The sequence below is a fragment of the Myripristis murdjan genome, chromosome 9, assembly GCF_902150065.1.
Source record: "Myripristis murdjan chromosome 9, fMyrMur1.1, whole genome shotgun sequence".
NCBI lineage: Eukaryota > Metazoa > Chordata > Actinopteri > Holocentriformes > Holocentridae > Myripristis > Myripristis murdjan.
The window spans coordinates 10,104,142-10,124,117 of record NC_043988.1 but is presented as its reverse complement, the minus strand read 5'-3'; the positions used below and the strand labels follow the sequence as shown (position 1 = coordinate 10,124,117).

Below are 19,976 nucleotides of genomic sequence, written 5' to 3'. Positions count from 1 at the left end.
GGCACACAATCTGTGAATAAAGCACAGGGGCAAACCTTTTATGTAAATGTTCACCAGATTTCTGACACGGTGGCTTGGGATTGTTTTTATAATGATTTTGATATTGAAACTCAATACAGTTAAAAAAAAACAAACAAAAAAAACAGATTTTGAAATTGTCTGTGTAAAATGCAGGCACATTTCATAATTTTAGGTTCCCTTGTGATATTTGTTCATTTGTGTTTTCATCACCTCCCACTCTGTATTTTTAATTCAGTACATTTATCAACATAGAATCCAAGAATGAGATTTTTGAAACTTTATACAATTGGAAACATTTGATACTTTAAATTTGATTTCATCTCAGTACCTAAAATTAGTATAGTAACAAAAACCCAGCCCTTATGAAGTATTTTTCCCCATGACTGGTGTGTTGGCTTTGAAAAGGCAGTGAGGTGCAGTCCATTGCTTTAAATTTAATGTATTTGTTTCAGGCTCTCTGTCTCACTGAGGACTGCTCTTGTAGCCATTTTGTTTTTCCCTTCAGGGTCTATAAAGAATAGCAGCCGCTATGGTTCTGTTGTGGAGGGTGGCTTTGTTCCCTCCACTGATTAACCCACCCTGGTTCTGCATGTCTTATCCGTTTTTCACCCTGTAACTAACTTTATTTTAACTGCTTGTGTGCCACAAGTCTTCGCTCACTTGTGAATGCTGTCCTTGATGAGGTTTGTGTGTATTTCCTTCCATCCCACTGAAGGTGGAGATGTGGTGAAGATTGCCCAGCTGGCCAATATAGCTGGCAGTCAGAATCGTATCTCCCAGCCAGAGACTCCCGTCACACTGCAGTTCCAGGGCAACAAGTTCACGCTGTCCCCCAGCCAGCTCCGCCAGCTCACAACCGGCCAACCCTTGCAACTTCAAGGTACACTCAGCAATGTACAGTTTGTAGTCATTTGATCCTTATACCTGTCATATTCTCTGCTGCACCTCTCAAGTCATTGTCAGTCACGTTTCCTCTTCATATCTCCTTGTAATTCAAGTGTTCTGACTTTTGACTATTGTATTTTGATGTGAGAATCATGACATCATTTATAGAGCTCTCTATCAAAGTACAGATGCTTCCTTTAAGTGTCTACAGGTCCTGAAAAAGGCTTAAAATTTCTTAAATTACAATAGGCCACCTAAACTCAAAGCTTATAAGGATCTTTAATAGTATGTCTCAAATTAAGTTTGAGTCGTGTTAATTGACAGTTTCCTCAGTGTGCTGTTATTTCAGATATCAATCCAGTCACACAATCCTAAATTCTGATAGGGCTGCGGTGTTTTCATCTTCATATTCATTGTAGTTAGCATTTTGCCTGATTTTGCCTTATAGTGCATAATGTAATGCACCATAATGTGGCAAACAAATGTATCATTGAAAGTTAGTGTCTGGGAGTCCTTTTGCAACATTTCATCCACTTGTCCCTCTCCTGCACACCTGTCTTGGGTAGCATTAAATTTTCTTAAATTCTTAAATTGATAATTCTAGTATTTTATAAAACATAGAGATATCCTGTGAGTGATACAAACAGCTCTGTAAGGGTTGTCAACTGTGTGTCATTTGGATTTTAGGCAATATCCTGCAGATTGTGTCAGCGCCAGGGCAGCAGATCCTCAGGCCTCAGGGCTCCATGGTAATGCAGACAGTACCACAAGCTGTGCCCGTCTCCAACTCCTCCTCAGCTACACCAGGCACACCTCAGCCTGCCACATCCACTGCCCAGCCAGGTGACTTATCCACCGTACAAACAATGCAGTTTGAATTTTTGAGCAACTACCACCTAGTCATTTGCTCTGCTGTCATTAGCCAGTGTTAGTGTATTGATTTACAGTATGTGTCAAGATGTTGTACTACATGAAATGTCACCATCACCCCAGAGAATTTTATTCTGTCTGCCATACATTGTTTTTCAAATTCTCTCATGTTGAAATATACAGATCACTTCTACATCTCTCCTAATCTATTTTTTCCTTATTTCTTTGTTTAAGCATTTCTCTCCTAACTGACTGTTCAGGAGTGACGCGAATGTTGTCAGGGCTCAGACCCTTGCATCCCTTACTTGTTGTTGTTATTTTGTAATTTTGGCTTTCAGGGAATTGAAACTTATTAGCTTTGTCAGTTACATGCCAAAAATGTAATTGCATGTTAATGGAATGAACTGTTTTTTGTGTGTGTTGGATGATCACCAGTAACAGGTTTAGAGAGAATATCTGCTCAGTTGACAGCTTACTGATCAGACAACTGTTGCATTGCCTTAAAAAGATGTAACATTATAACTAGTTAACAGAGTAGCCTTTCTGTGTAGTAGATTTGTTACTAACATAGTTTTTTCTGTGTTCCTCCTTAAAGCCATGGGTATGTCTACAAATGCCACAGCAGTAGCCTCAAAGCCCACTGCTGCAGCTCCTGCTGCCCCCCAGGTTAGTGCATTACCTTCAGAGTCGGTCAGGTTTATAATGACCTATTTTAAATTCTGAGGTTGTGATTGAAGTCAAAACATAATTCAGGCTTTTTGACTTGCAAGGCATGGTCTTATTTGTGGGTGCTGTCCTCATGTCCCTCCGTTATGTTCAGGAGTCTTCAGAGGAGAAGACCCAGCAGGTCAAGGAGCGCCTGAGCCGCCTGTTCGAAGCCAATGAGCGCCGCTGCAGCCGCTGGGTGCTGTATGGATTGGACCTGGTGCAGGCATGCACCGTGAGCTCAGAGCCCAGTCACACAGCTCTGACTGCCGGAGGCTGGAAGTGGGTGGGAAGGGAGAGCTGTCTCAGGGCCCAGAGGACCTGCATCGCCACCACCTCTACACTGCAGTCCACACTGCTGTCTGTGGAGCAGCGCCTGGAGGCTGCCAACAGCCTTGTCAAGAGGTACTTTGGCTTATTGTTGAATCATCACTGGTATTAAGAGCATCTGTAAAATCAATAGTCCTGGTCCTCAATTCTAATTGGATCAGATGTGTTTAAAGCTGTATAATATTCAAATCAAATCAAATCAAATTTTATTTATATAGCACCTTTCATACATAAAACAAATGCAACACAAAGTGCTTTACATTAAAATACATACAACCGTAATCCCCCACCCCCTCATACTCACCCACACACGCACACACACACAAGTACAACATATTTCACACATGCATACACTCCAGGCATACACCCCACCACGCCCCAGCCCACCCCAACCCAACCCAAAGATAGAATAAAATATGGCTGAGCACTGAGGGACCAGATGAGGAAACACCATTCATTCTTTGGGAGCCATCCACACCGGGAGGCGTCCCAGCCCACGACTACAGGGGGCACCACCACAGAGACCACCCCGACCCAGACAGATAGGAGCCCACACCACGGCCATAAGGCCCTGGAGCAGGGCCCCCAACCATCCAGGCCAGGACAACCCCCAGGACGGCACCCCCCGCAGGCAGGCCAGATACAGCTCCCGGTGTGGAGGGCCCCCATGAGGAAACACTGGAGCTAAAAACTAAAAGATAACAGAGTAAAATACAATCAATACTAAACGGAATAGAGAAGAAATAAGTAAATAAATAATATATATATATATATATAAAAACATATAAAAAAAATGAAGTGTAATAAATGATAATAAATTAAAAACAATAAAATTAAAACAATAAAACAATGCAGGCAACATAAATATGTATTAAAAAGTAAAGAAAGAAATTATTAATCAGCAACTAAAAGCAGTAAAAACAATAGAAGCAGCAGAAAAGAGTGGAAATAGAATCAGATAAAAGCCAGATTAAAAAGGTGGGTCTTGAGCCTGCGTTTAAAAACATCAACAGTCTCAGCAGCCCTGAGGTGCTCCGGCAGGCTGTTCCACAGACGTGGGCCATAATAATAAAATGAAGATTCACCATGAGTTTTTGTTCTAACGTTGGGAACAGTTAAAAGACCGGTACCGGAGGACCTCAGGGTGCGCGAGGGCTGGTAGGGTAAAAGCAGGTCAGACAGATAAGAAGGCCCAAGGCCGTTAAGACACTTAAAAACTAATAAAAGAACCTTAAAATCAATCCTGAAACGCACAGGGAGCCAATGCAGTGATTTTAAAACTGGTGTAATATGAGCCCGCTTTCTGGTCCTCGTCAGAACACGTGCAGCTGAGTTCTGGAGTAACTGAAGGTGTGAAATACTCTTTTTGGGGAGACCAGAAAGCAGGGCATTACAATAATCTATACGACTAGAGATAAAAGCATGCATTAGCACCTCTGTGCTGGCCAGAGAGAGAAACGGGCGCACTCTGGCTATGTTCTTAAGATGATAAAATCCTATCTTTGTTATACTTCTAATATGTGGAATAAAATCAAGCTCAGAGTCGAAAAGGACGCCCAGATTTTTGACACATTTTGCGGGTTTAAAATCCTTTAATTTTGGTAAAAGTTTCTCTCTCTTGCCTTCAGGGCCAATAACTAAAACCTCTGTTTTGTCCTGGTTGAGCTGTAGGAAGTTCTCTGCCATCCATGACTTTATATCTAAAATACAATTTAAAAGGGTATCAATAGGCCCTGTGTCATCAGGGGACACGGCAATGTAGAGCTGTGTATCGTCAGCGTAGCTGTGAAAATTGATGCCGTGTCTCCTGATGATGTCCCCAAGGGGAAGCATATAGAGATTAAAAAGTATTGGACCTAAAATTGAACCTTGGGGCACCCCACACTTCATTTCATGGGTTCTAGAGGAACATGTATCCAAACTTACGAAAAACCGGCGATCTGTGAGATAGGAATAAAACCAGTTAAAAACAGTACCAGAGAGGCCCACCAGGTTTCTGAGTCTGTTTAATAAAATGTGGTGATCTACTGTATCAAAAGCAGCGCTTAGATCCAGTAGCACCAGGACTGAGAGCTTCTGTGAGTCCATGTTACACCTGAGATCATTAACAATCTTCAGGAGGGCTGTCTCGGTACTGTGGTTCATCCTAAAACCAGATTGATATTGATCTAAAATATTATTTCTGTTTAAAAAATCATTTAATTGGATAAAAACCAGTTTTTCTAAAATTTTACTTAAGAAGGGTAAGTTGGATACAGGTCGGTAGTTATTAAGAATGTTAGGGTCCAAATTGCTCTTCTTCAGAAGGGGCTTCACCACTGCCGTTTTAAAGGCAGCGGGGAAGACACCTGTCTGGAGGGAGCAATTTACAATATTTAAAAGTTCAAACTCAAAGAATCCATAAAACGTCTTTAAGAGTGATGTGGGAATTGGATCTAAAAGGCAGGTTGTTGGGTTAACTCGGGAGAAAACTCGACCAAGCATCTCTGCATCAACCAGGACAAAATGTTCCAGTGTTTCCTCTGGTAAAAGCAATGGCTCAGGACTATTAAAAGCAACACTGTTTTGTGATAAAAAAGTAGATCTAATGACATCAATCTTAATTCAGTAAACTCAAATAAGTAATTGCATGACAGTTAAATATTAATAAGCTATTCAAAATCAGTATTAGTTATTTAATATTCATTAATATTAAGTATATTGAAGGGTATTTCTGCTGTTTCTTTATGAGAGCAATAAGCCACTTGATATTTAAGAGATTTTAAATCAGCCAAGAGGATTTTACTCCACTCTCTGTCATACGTAACAACATGTCTTAGCTGTTCTAAAATGACTGTTGGGGTTACAGGGTATATGAACAGTTGATGTGTTTACCTGTTACTTGTTAAACTGTCACAATTCACTGAGAATCTGTCCTTTCATGTCCATCCTTCAGACTGTCATGTGTGGTGCCTGCTGCTGTAGCCCTCCCTCCTCACCTGTATGCAGCTAATCCCCCAGTTCCCTACAGCCTCGGGAAGAAATCGTTTGGCCGTAGGGTTCAGGAGGCCGCTGCCCCCCACACCACTGAGATCCATCGGCTGGCATCTAGACGCCTCTTACACTTTCCTGACCTGCAGCTAATGCAGATGGATTCAGGTTTGCCTTGCACTGTTTTCTGTATGGCTTGAGATGCAGTAAAGAAATCAAATCTAGCATGTGCTGCTGCCATTACTCGTAGAATACAACTCATTATCTGATACTGTTGTGGGCAATTGTGTATTTGGCAGTATGCTTCATGAAGCTGTATCAAAACTTCAGTAAGACAAGAGATGAAAACAGGTTTGTGGAGGACAACAATTATATAATTTTTTCATTTTTCTTTTCAAAAGGCAAATTGGAGGCCCTGGCCATTCTGCTCCAGAAGCTGAGGTCAGAGAACCGCCGTGTGCTCATCTTTACTCAGATGATGAAGATGATGGACATCCTGGAGGCCTTCCTAGACCACAGGCAGCTCACCTATGTGCGGGTAGATGAAAGCCTCACTCCTGAGGAACGACAGGTAAAATTTGCACTTTGTCTACTATTTGGTTTTCACATTCATTATTATCAGGCAGCATGGCATGCAGTGTGGATCCATTTGTAAAGTACATAGCGTATGTCCAGTTTTATATTTGACCAGTAAAACATACTCAGATATTCTGAATTAGATTACATATAAGAAATAAATTACAAGTCATATCAAATTTGGACAAGTATTTTCACATGGTGACTTCAGCTTTGGGGTCCAGACTACATGCAGCCCCGCTGCTCTTTTCCTCCCTGTCTAACACCAGGAACTCTGTCATTGTGCAGAGTCCTGGCTCAACAAGGGGACAGACTACTTTGCTCTCTTCCCTCCCTGCTGGGTGTTGTTCCCTCCAGGGCCTAAAGAGATGCAAACAATTTCTAATTCCACTACCTCTTTGAGCTCACAAGTTGTTTTTTTCAGGCTTGTGTATTGCAGCTGCCTATTATTGTTTTTTCCTGCTGTAAAATCAACTGTCAGGTTGAATTGTGAGTGTTTCCGTCGGATTTTCATTTACCTTTTTACATTTTTTCCCTTCTTTCTGGTGCAGTGATTTAAGTTAACCAGGCCAGACGTTTTTGTAAGGACACAGATAAATGAATAATAAATAAATTGGTCAGATCCGTACATAAACATCATGTAAGTAAGATAAAATGAGATTGTGATAGGAAAAGAATGTGAAATGTGCAGCATGAAATTAGTCAGAGTTATTAAAAAAAATCAATCTACTGCATAACAGGAGGAATATGAAATAAGCAAGATATGAAAAACAACTTGTAAACTTACTCCTTGTCCTTTGTTGGAAATAACTCATGACCTGTCTGCTTCTGCAGGAAAACATGAAGAGGTTTAACAGGAACAGGCAGGTGTTCTGCAGCATCCTGACCAACCGCTGCTGCTCTGCGGTGGGCTCCGTGTTTGATGCTGACACTATCATATTCTACGACACCGACCTCAACCCAAGCATGGATGCCCGCACCCAGGAGTGGTGTGACAAAATTGGACGCTCCAAAGACATACACATATACAGGTGATAGAATCAGTGCAGGGATGATTGCATTAGTTTTTCTTCTATTTTGTTTTTCTTGTCATATCCCATGGTAGACTTTGAGGGATTTACTGTTTGTCACCCAGGCTGGAGAGTGGGAACTCCATTGAAGAGAAGCTGCTGAAGAATGGCACCAAGGACCTGATCAGAGAGGTGGCTGCTCAGGGCACTGATTACACCCTGGCTTTCCTCACACAGGTAAGATGAACTTGATATGATTGCCCTGTCATTGAAAAAATATATACTTTCAGTGTGTGTAGTTACCAACACTGCACCTGCACTGTTTAAATAAAGTAATGCTTTATGTAATGCTGACTGTGATACTGTGTGTTCTTCTAGCGCACAATCCAGGATCTGTTTGAGGTAGAGGCAGGCTCAGGGGAGAAAGTGGAGGAATTTGTGGTGCTGCACCAGGAGCCATCACCCTCTGAGGCCATCTCTCCCCGAGTAGCTAGACCCTACATTCAGGCACTCCACAGCATCAACCTGGACTCCCTGCCTGAGCAGCAGCAGCAGCAGCAAGAGTTAGACGAGAAGGTTGAATGCAAGGAGGAAGTAGATGAGCATTTGGAGAAGGAGAGGCAGGTTAAGGAAGAGCCTGCTCAGATAGAAGAGCTCAATGCAGTTATGGAACAGGTAACTGATCCATTCTTTTTTACCAGATATAAACTGCAAAACAAAAATCAATGCAGGAGAAGCAAATGAGATGCTGTTTTTGCTCACGTTGCCTTCATTTTCATGTTCCTTTTGCCCTCAAACAGCTCACACCGATTGAGCGGTATGCTCTGCATTATCTTGAGTACCTTCATGTCAGTGACGACGAGAGCATTCTCAAGGTAACTTAAACTATAATTTCACAACAAAATGTGTTAAGTTCACATTAAAAGGATACATCAAGGAGAACTAGAATATAAACAAAATATGGTAAATAAGAGTTAACATCATCATCTGGTCATTCCACAGTACAGCATAGTAGAAATGTTTGAATGATGGTATGAAAAAGTATAGAATGCAGCATTAAGAGTGTGCAGCAGCTGTAACAGTTGTGGAAGAATTATAAGAATATTATATGAATATGTCCACAGTATGGAATAATGGGGGAAAAATACATAAAATAGATATATAATTTGTTTAGACTGGACAGTGTGTTACATTGGCATTGTGTAGTGTAGTGTAGCTTATGTTATTTGATTCATCAAACTGACTTGTTTTGTTTTTGTATTCCTAGGAGCGATTGGAGTGTGCAAAGAGAGGCTGGGAGCTGCAGCAGCTGCAGAAGTTAAAGACTGAGAAGGAGGAGAGACAAATCATTGAGGGAGATGAAGATCTTTTCACCTACACCAGAGAGGATGCCTACAACATGGTGGGCAGCCATTAACAGCTCTGCTGATCAAACAAGACATAGATTATGTTTTGCCTTTAACTGATCTCTGACATTTCCCCTTTCCCTGTCTGTCAACAGGAATACGTATTTGATGCAGAAGATGGCCACACTGAAATAATGCCGGTAAGACAAAAAATAAAACACAGGAATGAAACAGAGGTATGACTTCCTATGAACTTTTAACTCCCATTTATTTCTGTTGGAACATCTTTGATGATGGCCTGAATTTGGCATCTATATTTGTGTGCTGTCAAACCTTGTCACCATTTTATGTGTTCCCCATCTGTTTTTTTTAACAGTATCCAATTAATAAGTGAAAGCATAAGTTTAGCTGTGAATTTTTATGAATTTCCCCCAATCATCTTTTTGACCACAAATGTACCGTGGGTGATAAATTCAATATTTTTTCCCCTAATCTCATTTCTTATACAGTTATTTATGGTGAGGGATACCATTCACCTCTGCCTTCTATGGTCTGACTCATCATTTTCTTATGCAGCTTTGGACTCCACCCACGCCACCACAGGATGACAACGACATATACATTGACTCTGTGATGTGCCTGATGTATGACACCACACCCATGCCAGAGTCCAAACTGCCTCCTATCTACGTCCGTAAGGAGCACAAGAGACTCAAGATGGACCCCTCAGGTGTGGAGAGAAGTAGCAACAAGGCCGTCATTATCTCCTCTGTAGTATTAAAGCTTCGTTCTGTCATTGCTGTGTTGATACACCTTCAGCCCACTGGCTTTGATTACATAGGGATTTACTGTATGTAAAATATTTTTCACTCTGAAATGCAATTCAAGATGTTTGTAAGATGGTTGAAACACCTTAGTGCATATTATAAAGCTGTAAAATAATTGTTTGCATTTGTATTGTATTGTTTTACATTTGTTTGTGATAGGTATTTGAAAAGTCACATTTTGAAATGTCACAGATTTGCGTGAAATCTCCGTTCTTACTCATTTTTGTGTCCAGCAGTAGCCAGGAAGAAGAAGAAGGGCCACGGGGAGACGGTCATTCCTCCGCGCTCCCTCTTTGAAAAGGCCAGCATGCTTAAAGTTCGCCGCGAGGGCAAGGACCAGAAAAAGAACTTCTCCCTCAAGCAGCAGGCGCCCTTTGCCAAGCCTCTGCCCTCTCTGGTTAAGCCAGCCATGGAGGCCGGCCAGGACAACCCAGAGTGGCTCATCAGCGAGGACTGGGCTCTGCTTCAGGTACCGGCTTTAGCATCCTCTTCTGCTATTCTAGCAGTAATTACAAGAAATCAGCTGTGTTGTTGGAATTCAGTTGCTTTGTTTGCTGGTTGTATGCTAGTTGATGAATTGAGTTACAGTTCCAACATATTCAGTGCCAGTATGTCATTGCTTTGTCTCTGGCAGGCTGTGAAGCAGCTGCTGGAGCTGCCTCTGAACCTGACAATTGTATCTCCTGCGCACACCCCGAACTGGGATCTTGTGAGTGATGTGGTCAACTCCTGCAGCCGCATCTACCGATCACCCAAACAGTGTCGCAGCCGCTACGAGAATGTCATCATTCCCAGAGAAGAGGGCAAGGTAGTGAATGCGAAGTCACAAGGGTCATAGCTCTCAGCTAAACTGGTCTACTTTCCCTGAACTCTCACCTAACCATGTTATTTACCAATTACAGTTGGTGTATGAGGCTAACCCCAAGAAGAAAACCAAGAGTATATACAAGGTACTCTATACTCTGTTTTATAAACTGTGTCATTGCTATTGAATTCCTTTACTGATCTGTGTGTGTGTGTGTGTGTGTGTGTGTGTGTGTGTGTGTGTGTGAGACAGTCAAAGAACAGCCGTCCCCTACGGACCTGTCAGATCTATACACAGGATGACAACGCCTCTCACATTCAGCTATACAATAGCCGCTTTGAACTCATGAAGATCATTGCCAGTAAGAGGAGCCCACCCATCAAACCACTGTAAGTGCTGAGTACAGTGAAGTTACAAAGAATGTGTTTGTGTTGGCTATTTTATAAGAAATCTGCACTTGGGTCAGCAATTAAAGGGACTGTTCGCCAAAAAAGGTGATTCTTTGTGTTAATACCAAGCATGGCTCAAAACTTGAGAGAGACACTGTTGCAAAACAGTAGCTTCCTAGCTTCCAAATAATAAGGTTGCTTTGTAACTTAATTACTTATTAATTGTAATTGGTAAAATGATGGCTCTTAAAACAAAAGAAAAGCATAGCCATCAAACATATAATGAACTTGACTGTGATGAAATCTTAATTTAGAAATCATTTATATTGAAGGCCTTAAAAAACTGAATGTAGAATGGGCCTTTTTAAATTAGACTAATTAATTTGTACTTGGCTTTTCACAGGCTGGGCATGAACCCATTCCAAAAGAACCCCAAACACGCCTCCGTCCTTGCAGAAAGGTACATCTGATGCTAAAATTTGTATCCCCCCTGACATTTAAAACTCAAACCTTAACATATAGGACAGAATTGTAAAAGTTGTTTGTTTTCACCAGTGGGATCAGCTATGACAAGCCGCTGCCTCCCATTCAGGTGGCATCTCAGCGAGCTGAGAGGATTGCCAAGGAGAAGAAGGTGAGTGTCTAAAATGTGATGATAACTGTCAGCAAACCATGATTTGGGCTGCCACATGCAGCCAAAGACCAGGCCATGTTCGGTGTGGGATACTACTCATACTATACAAACTAAGATATACTTAATTACATACAACACATAGTTCTAGGGCTGTCCCGATTAATCGACTTAATCGATTACATTGGTGACGTAAATACGTTGACACGTACAACATACTGTGAAGTTGTTGTCGATTACGCAGTTTACGCAAAGAGCGTACAGCAGACGTTGACGTTCATGAACAGAAGTGGGAAAAAAATGGCAGAGGCTCCAGGTCCGAGCGTTTCAGACAGAGAAGAAGGCAGCAGTGGCACCACGAAACAGGCAAAAAGATGGTCAAAGACGTCAAAAATTGTGGAGATATTTTAAAGAGAAGCCAAATGACTTGGTCGTCTGCAGCCATTGCAAAACGGAGATGGCGTATCACAACAGCACCACAGCGATGAACGAGCACCTGAAGTGGCGACATCCCGGTGTGCTGCTGGAGGACGACAGAAAGCAAAAAGCTGGACAATCGTCTAACTAACTAATTACCAACTAATACAAATTTACGGTAATACGGTAGCATGAATGAGTTAAAGCAACACTAGGTAACTTTGACTGCGCCCCGCTGCTTCGAGAAACGAAACTTAAAGATGCACATTAATACGTCGCACATAACAAAAAAAAATCGCTAGATTACTTGAAAAATTAATCGTTGGACTAATCATAAAAATAGTTGATAGATTAATCAGGAGAAAAATAATCGTTAAGGACAGCCCTACATAGCTACCAGCACTCTTTCAGCCAAAGAAGAACTAGTTTGTGAAACCACCTGGTGTACTCTTTGGTTGGGAAACCTGCATATTCTGCATAGCACATGGTCACCTGTCTCTGTGCTAGGCTATTAGTGAAGCATTCAAGTGCAGTTGGCAGTAGTATGTACCAGTGTTTGTGCTGCCCTCTAACAGTTGGAACATGTTTGTGTCCTTGTTCTCAGGCCCTTGCAGAGCAGCAGAGAGCTCAGCAGCTGGCCCAGCAGCAGCAGGCTGGAGCCCCACAGGCCCAGGCAGCACCCGGCCAGGCCCAGGCCGCCGCGGCTGGCCAGGCTCAGGCACCAGGGGTTCCACAGGCTGCCGCGGTGGCTGGAGCTGCTGCTGTGCCCAATGCAGCCGTTCTGGTGAGAATCAAAACACCTTCTCCGCCAGTATGCTTCCGTAATGATTATCCAAAATACAGAAAGGATTCATTTGATTAACGTGACTTTTTCTCTATTTTTTCTTCCAGGCAGGAGCCATAAAAAATGCCACTGTAGGCACAACCATCCAGGCTGGTATGTTTGCACAGCACACATATGATGGACATTACAGAGCTCTGTTGGTGTTCCAGTGGTTAATTTCTTTCTCTTTGGTTCCCTCCAGCTACTGTTGGGGGCAACGTGATTGTGAACACAGTGGCTGGAGTTCCTCCAAGCCCCTTCCAGGCCAACAAACGCCTGGCATCTCCAGTCATACCAGGCACCCTGTCTGTGAGTCATTGATTTATCACTGCTACTCTGGTTTTAACTCAGCCTCCTACTGACAGAGGAATTCACGATGCAGATAGCCTCTGGATTGGAATGAAGTAGAATATACAACCACTGCATCCTTAAAAACTGAATGATTGTTCCAAGAGCTGGAACTTGAGTTCATTTTGGTGTTGTTTTTGTTGGTCCAGCCTGCTGGTGCAGCAGGTGCCCAGGTGGTTCACGCTCAGCAGAGGGCCGTACCTGCTGCAGCTGCCCCCACTGAGGTTGTCGCTATAGCCACAGGCCAGGGTGTCCGAGCTGTTACCCCAGTGACGGCATCTGCGGTGGTCTCTACCACTCTGAGCCCTCAGGCACAGGTCACTGGTCGCTCACTGGTCACTCAGGTCACACCAGGTACTGGACCCAAAACAGGATTTTATCTGAAAACAGACACATTTTCAGTATTTGTTAATGCTTTAAAGATCTGAGCAATCCTCTGTCTCTCCAGCCCCAGGCATGCAGCTGCCTCAGAGCAAGCCTTTCAACCAGGCCCACCTCCAGATGCTTCGCCAGCAGCAGCTCCAGCAGCAGCAGCAACAGCAACAGCAGCAGCAGCAGCAGCAAGCTGCCTCACCACAGATCAAAGCTGTGGGCAAACCCCAGGTACACCATCTACATTTTCCACACAGCAGCTGTACAGAATGCCAGGCGGTGTTTCTATTTTGACAAAATGTGAATTGGTATTCTGTTAGCAATTTTGTGAGTGTCATTTATTTAAAAAAAAATAAAAACTCTCTGTTTAAAGTAGGGCAGGGAAATATTGACAAAATCAAACATGGCACTATCTTTGACCAAATACCTTGATATGGATATTGTTGGATGTGCTTTTGTAAGATATTTACATGCAAGAGATTGACAGCAGCTTTTGCAGGAGTCCAGCTGACAGCACAGCCAATAAATATGGTTAATAGGCGTGCCTCAGGATTTGTTTGACTCTGTCTTAGGAATAGTGTATTAGATTCTCAGCCTAGGTCTTCAACCAGGAATTGGCCTACTATGGGGTCACCCTAACGTGTCACTAACTGGTATTGTTATGTTTACAGGAGCTGTTAAAAATGCAGAAGCAGAAGCTGCAGCAGCAGCAACAGCAGCAGGTGGCAGCAGCAGTGGCAGCAGCAGCAGCTCAGGGCCAGCAGGCTGCAGGGGCCCAGCAGGCTGCCCAGGTGCAGTCTGCTCAGGCAGCCCAGGCCAACCCCCAGCTGGCAGCAGTGGCGGCTCCCAGACCTGGGGCCGTGCTGACTGGCGCCACTGTGACCAACCTTCAAGTGGCCAGGCTGGTAAGACACTTGCAGGGAAGGATAGTTTGATTCTCATCAATGCAACAGTTTTTATCCAAAACCTGCATATTATGAAGCTATATTTGCAGTGAAGTAAATGAGTACTTGAATATTGGAATTCACATATTGAGAAATATTCATGCAATCCTGCTTTAATTTTGAAATCACAAATGATTTGCAAATGTGCTACTCAGTTTGAATGAATTTAACAGCAGCTGCATTCATTCATATACTGATTGGCATATTTATAAATCTTCTCTTTGAAATTAAATTTGTACACCGATGTACAAATATATTTTTCATTTTAAAGGTTCAGAATTTTGCTCATACAGGTATCTCCTTGCATGTCATGAGTTTGAGAGCTTAAACCTAGTGTACTACTCAAGAATGAGTGGATGCATTACACTGGCATAGACCAACAAATACTACTTTATATGTAAAATTATGAATCATCAGATTATGTTCAATGATGCAGTTTTAAAACCATCTCATTGTTTAAATAATTAGGATGGGAATAGTGAAGTCTCTTTCGATTATGAGGGTTGTGATTATGATTTTCATCATGATTGCTATTATTAACAATTATTAGTACATTTTGATTATAATGCTTCTTGCTTAACTATTATTCTCAGCTATCTCTCATCACTACAAAAACTTGTTTTTACTCCAATTTAATATTTTTTTATCCAAAGAGAGCAGCATGAAGATTGAGCTCTATGTATGACAAAAAGAAAACATTTTGTGGCGTAACAGTGTGAAACCAATAAAATAAAAAGTATATCAAAATAAAACACCCCAGTAAAGTGCCCCATATGCTGATAAAGTAAAACAGTTCTAGTTAATATACATACTGTAAATACATCTTTGGTGAAGCATGGTGACACACACTGCTCTTTGGCTCTGCTGTCAGATGTCATTACACTGTGAAAGAACATGAGGACTGATCTGCAGAACAGTTTTGTTTTACTGCCTTCTTGGCCAAGACACTCCTGAGATTTTTAATCTCAGTGAGGTCTCTCTGGTTAAATAAAGGTTATATTAAAAAAATATGGTCTTTGTAGAATACAGCTGCCAAAAATAAAGTATAGGCTATTACCACTCCCTGGATGGCAATGAGAAATGTGATTTCTGAGGCTAGTGGTGTTGCTGAGGCATTTAATTTTGGCATAGCACCTTATACAACTGCATGAGTTCTGTCAGCTCTATTTTGCCTTCCACTTCCTACAGTCCAGACTTTGCCCACATATCTGCTTTTAGCACAGGAGGTGCTGGGCAAATTGTTATTTTCCTGGTCCACCAAAACGGATTCTCAAACATTTACATGTCACTCATGTTGGGTCATCCTGCTTACGTGGCTTGCAGGCACCTTTTTCCAACCACCTTGCCAGTGTCGACATAAAATGAAGAAAAAAAAAAAAAACACCATTGCAATCCATAAATGCTTTTGTGATTTTTCCCTCCTGTATTGCACTGAAAGCATTCTTGTTCTTTTTTTCTCGTTCATGTTGGTGGTCCACTACACTTCACTAAAACTGCTTGTGTTTCCTTTCTCAGACTCGTGTACCCACGCAGGGTCAGATCCAGGCCCAGGCAGCACAGACAGCCCAAGTAACTCTCACCAAGCCTCCAGTGGTCTCTGTGCCAGCTGTGGTGTCGTCTGCTGGCGTCACCACCCTGCCAGTCACTGTGGCAGGCCTCAGTGTAGCGATCGGCCAGGCACAGAAAACTGGTGGGTAAAAAGTCTTTTTAATGAAAATACACATTTTTCTGTTGCAATTGGGCTGAAATGGCTCACCCTTGACTGACTGACCTGAATTTGATGTTCATGAGCTCTTCAAGAAACAAATTTAGGTCATTAAAATTGTGTGAGACACTTCAGGTTATATCTACATTATCTATTTCTTTCACTGTTCTGTTGATCGGTTATTGCAGGAGTGTCTTGTAGTGATACATAATATTGGCATGTCATCAATAGTTTTTACTGCCTAAATTGGGTTCAGAGTGCTTTATTTTAGTTTTTACAACAATTGTTTGATGTCATATGCTGCAGTTTGAGTGGTAAGCAACACAAATAAACAGCAGGCTTGCCAACAGTTGGGAAAATGCAATCTTAACTGTTGATGGTGATGTCTAGACTCTAAAAACACCTAAAAGCTGCCAACTTGCTTGCTGCTGACTGTACCATTTAGATGGTGACTTTGAAATGTTCCACTATTACATGTAACAACTGAGTCATTGCTAGGACTACCAGTGTAAATCTGACAGCAAAGAATGACACTGCTAGAACATAAATACCGTACTGGTCATTTACACATTGGAGTGTCATTATAGCTTTAGTCTGATAAGAAACCAAACCAGCTTTCTGTTTAATCTGAACAAAAAGCTGCTGCAGAAAATGTAAAACACATCACTTCCTGCATGCCAAATATTTTTTCAAGACAGACCTACCAGAAATATGGTGTTGGAACAGCAAAAGTAAAAGCTTTCAATTTGCTGAAGCATCAGTGTGTGATATCGACTTATTTACTGTAGCCACTGCGATGTTTTATTTATCTATCTATTTATTCATTTATTTTCCAACTTATGTGGATTTTGTAGATAAAATGACTACTGTCTTCATCACCATCACACTTCCAATGTGTCCCAAAGTTCTCATATGTGTTGTCATCCTGTGTGTCAGGTGGGCCAGTGCTGACGCCGCCCTTCCCCCAGATGCAGGTTCAGCAGGTCCAGCAGTTCCTCCAGATGAAAAAGCAACAGCAGCAGGCAGCTGTCCAGGCAGCAGCCGCAGCCCAGCAGAAAGCAGGGCAGCCACAGCAAGGACAGGCCACGGTCCAGCAGAAGGTAACCACAGCACACTGACAGCCAGCACCACTGTGTTTGCATGTTAACAAGATTCTTGCAAGTGAATCCCTATTTATATCTTAATATAATAAATGTAAATGTGCAGGTATTTGTGTGTGTGTGTGTGTGTGTGTGTGTGTGTGTGTGTGTGTGTGTGTGTATTATATTACATATTATTATATAAGTGTTCTGCCATTGTGGCATATGGTATGGTCCTATAGTGGACATTGGGAAGTCACAGTGATAATAAATGTTGGGTTACTGTTGACGTGTGATTCCACATGTCACGGCTGTGTCCTTGCCTAGGCGGGCCAGGTTTAGTTGTGGCCCAATCTATTTGCTGCATATCACCCCCTCTCTCCCCCTTGCCTTTCCTGTCCCTCTCTACTGTCACTATCAAAATAAAGTGACATGCAAAAAAAATTTTTCAAAAAAACACTAATATTGGTCATGTTGCTGTTGGTACCAAAGCATCGATTCTTGTGACATCCCCACTGATGTATCCCTTAGATTGGCACCCAGCAGGTGACAGTTCAGGCGGCCCAGCCAGCCCAGCAGCAGCAGCAGAAAGTAACCTATGCTGCCACCACCCAGCTTCAACCAGGAATCAAGACCCAGTTCTTCACTACCCCCATCGCCCAGGCTCAGAAAGCCACTGGAGCGCAGCAGATCCAGGTACATCCCAGTCACTGGCAGTCACTATCTCAGAATAAATATTTGGAAGTAGTGGATTTGCGTGCTTATCTGTGATTCTGGTTTACTTCTCTTATCAGGTGGCTAAGCTCCCACAGATAGTGCAGCAGCAGCCCACTGTGGCCAATATTCAGCAAATTGTGTCTTCTCCCCAGCAGGTAAGGGTCCCAGCCTGAGCATAAATCCTGAGGGCAGTATCTGGTTTGCTGGTCACTTTGAAAACATGTTTAAACCTTGTAGCTGCTTATGAGCTGATGTACAACGCCCCCATCCTCCAGCAGGGCTCTTTCTAGTCTGTGATCAAGATTAAATGCAACCAGGCTCTGCGCCTGGTGGATGCCTCAGTGGATGCTTAAACATGCAAAATAAAGAAATGTTTTTATGATGTTTTATATTCTGTTATTCTTACTGTCTTGACTATGGTGCTTCCTTAATTAATTTTTAATTATTTTGTGAGTATGATGTTTTCTTATGATTATTGAAGCACATCGTAAATTCATGGCACTCAAAAATGCTGCACAAATGAATCTTCTTGTAATTATTTCTCTGGTATCAAACATGAGCAGTTTGCAGATGCAATGGAGTGAGATCCTGATAAACTTGTGTGTGTGTGTTTATATCTGTAATTATTTTCCCCTCCCTCCCAGATTCAGGCCCAGCCTCAGACAGTGGCGTTGACCCCAGCAGCCACGTCGGCCCCTGCTCAGGTCCAGATGATCCCCGCTGGGACGGCGACAGCCCAAGTGGTCCAGCAGAAGATCATCCAGCAGCAGGTGGTGACGGCAGCAGCCACTTCACCCCAGATCCAGACCCCTCCTCCCCACAGCCCTGCCCAGCAGCCAGCGGCGCCTCCCGCTGCCGAGTCCCCGGTGCAGCAGCCCGCTCAGCCTCAGCAGTCCACCAAGAGTCAGGCTCGCCAGGGCGGCATGAGGGCCAAAGCCCCTGCCAAGCCCAGCGGTGGGACCAGCTAGAGGGGGCTCAAGCGAAACTGGCTAACTGGCATTAGTACACTCAAAGAAAGTCTACACCATTTGATCCAGTACAGATGTAGCTGTACTGGATCAGCATCGTCACTTCAGAACTCATTTGAGGAAATGTGGAATGTTCTTTGAAGATTATCACAATCTTACTCAAATTCATCTCCACCCTTATTTCAGATCTACTGCCCAACACAACATCATCATCATCAGATCAGAGAGCGATATCTGTCATGCCTTCAAATTGATGATTATAATGTTATCACTCCATAGATATCCTGTTGCCAGGGCCTATGGGTAATTCTGCCTTGGGGAATGAACAGTCCATTAGAATAAGTGTATTCATCCATAGTCCCTTTTATGATGTCTGTAATTCCCTTGTTGTTTATAGATATTGAATGGAAAATAATGCACGTTCCTTTAGTCATTCATTTATGTTTTTTTTATTGTAACAAATACACTGTAAACATGTACTTTAGTATTTTGTGTTTTCTCATAAATGTCTTTTTTTTATTGATGTCAAAGAAAAACACCTGTAAATAACAATGGAAAACATTTGTACTTGTAAAGTAGTTGTGTTTTCATTGGATTTTTTCAGCCTAATTGTAATAAAGTGTTTTGTTTTTATACACAAATTCACCTTTCCCTTTCATCTTTCATTAAATCCCTCGTGAGTAATTTGTAGTCTGGTGAATACTTCAAATCTATTATGTAGAACCACGAGGAAGTGCACCGTTGTAATGTTTCGATGAGTGGTGCAGTATTTTTAGCATTTCCCTTTCTTGGTCAGACAATAACTAACAAAGGAGGCAGGCAGTATTCTGGACCATTATGTCTCAACTGAACTGCAGGAAGTAAACAGCCGACAAACTGAAAGCAGAAATGGCCTTTACACTGGCTGCAGTGAGACTTCATCTTCAATAACAGTGTTTTGGCTCTGTGCAATCGATTTTTGTGCTCTAAACGTCTTGCCTCCAGGTAGTTTGAGGACGCCATCAGAGACTAGAAAGCCCCTCTCAGCACGGTCTGCTTGGCCCGGCCGCCTGCTGACACCGGCAGATATGTCAGAGCAGAGTTAAGTGCATTCAGAGTCAGACACAAGGACGGAGCCGCTGAAGATTACCCCAGCAGGTCTTCAGCCACTCAGCATGTTAAAAGCAATGTCCTCCTGACCTTGACCTTTGCTGTCTCGCCACCTAAACCAAGAACTGTAAGTGTGAAGTAAAAATTCA

At 42.5% G+C, this 19,976-nt stretch overlaps 1 protein-coding gene and 1 non-coding gene across 5 annotated transcripts in view; both read left to right on the top strand.

Moving 5' to 3' along the window:
• Positions 1-19,422, top strand: part of ep400 (E1A binding protein p400) — a 41,512-nt gene extending 22,090 nt beyond the window's left edge. For 3 of the 4 annotated variants that reach the window (XM_030059441.1, XM_030059438.1, XM_030059439.1), the window contains 30 exons: positions 737-901; positions 1,594-1,749; positions 2,372-2,442; positions 2,597-2,886; positions 5,747-5,949; positions 6,183-6,352; positions 7,192-7,388; positions 7,493-7,604; positions 7,746-8,042; positions 8,168-8,242; positions 8,635-8,769; positions 8,869-8,913; positions 9,290-9,443; positions 9,774-10,009; positions 10,175-10,348; positions 10,443-10,490; positions 10,598-10,734; positions 11,138-11,194; positions 11,290-11,368; positions 12,387-12,566; positions 12,674-12,719; positions 12,808-12,914; positions 13,103-13,307; positions 13,402-13,556; positions 13,997-14,230; positions 15,785-15,959; positions 16,911-17,074; positions 17,585-17,749; positions 17,848-17,925; positions 18,415-19,422. In XM_030059441.1, the coding sequence (XP_029915301.1) occupies positions 737-901; positions 1,594-1,749; positions 2,372-2,442; positions 2,597-2,886; positions 5,747-5,949; positions 6,183-6,352; positions 7,192-7,388; positions 7,493-7,604; positions 7,746-8,042; positions 8,168-8,242; positions 8,635-8,769; positions 8,869-8,913; positions 9,290-9,443; positions 9,774-10,009; positions 10,175-10,348; positions 10,443-10,490; positions 10,598-10,734; positions 11,138-11,194; positions 11,290-11,368; positions 12,387-12,566; positions 12,674-12,719; positions 12,808-12,914; positions 13,103-13,307; positions 13,402-13,556; positions 13,997-14,230; positions 15,785-15,959; positions 16,911-17,074; positions 17,585-17,749; positions 17,848-17,925; positions 18,415-18,738 (4,634 nt within the window). In that variant the 3' untranslated portion in view covers positions 18,739-19,422. The remainder of the gene's footprint in view (positions 1-736; positions 902-1,593; positions 1,750-2,371; positions 2,443-2,596; positions 2,887-5,746; positions 5,950-6,182; positions 6,353-7,191; positions 7,389-7,492; positions 7,605-7,745; positions 8,043-8,167; positions 8,243-8,634; positions 8,770-8,868; positions 8,914-9,289; positions 9,444-9,773; positions 10,010-10,174; positions 10,349-10,442; positions 10,491-10,597; positions 10,735-11,137; positions 11,195-11,289; positions 11,369-12,386; positions 12,567-12,673; positions 12,720-12,807; positions 12,915-13,102; positions 13,308-13,401; positions 13,557-13,996; positions 14,231-15,784; positions 15,960-16,910; positions 17,075-17,584; positions 17,750-17,847; positions 17,926-18,414) is intronic. The other variant, XM_030059440.1, reaches the window with a different exon arrangement.
• Positions 6,608-6,736, top strand: LOC115365977 (small nucleolar RNA SNORA49). The gene has a single exon (XR_003928796.1). It is a non-coding gene; the product is annotated as a small nucleolar RNA SNORA49 (small nucleolar RNA).
• Positions 19,423-19,976: the final 554 nt, after the last annotated feature.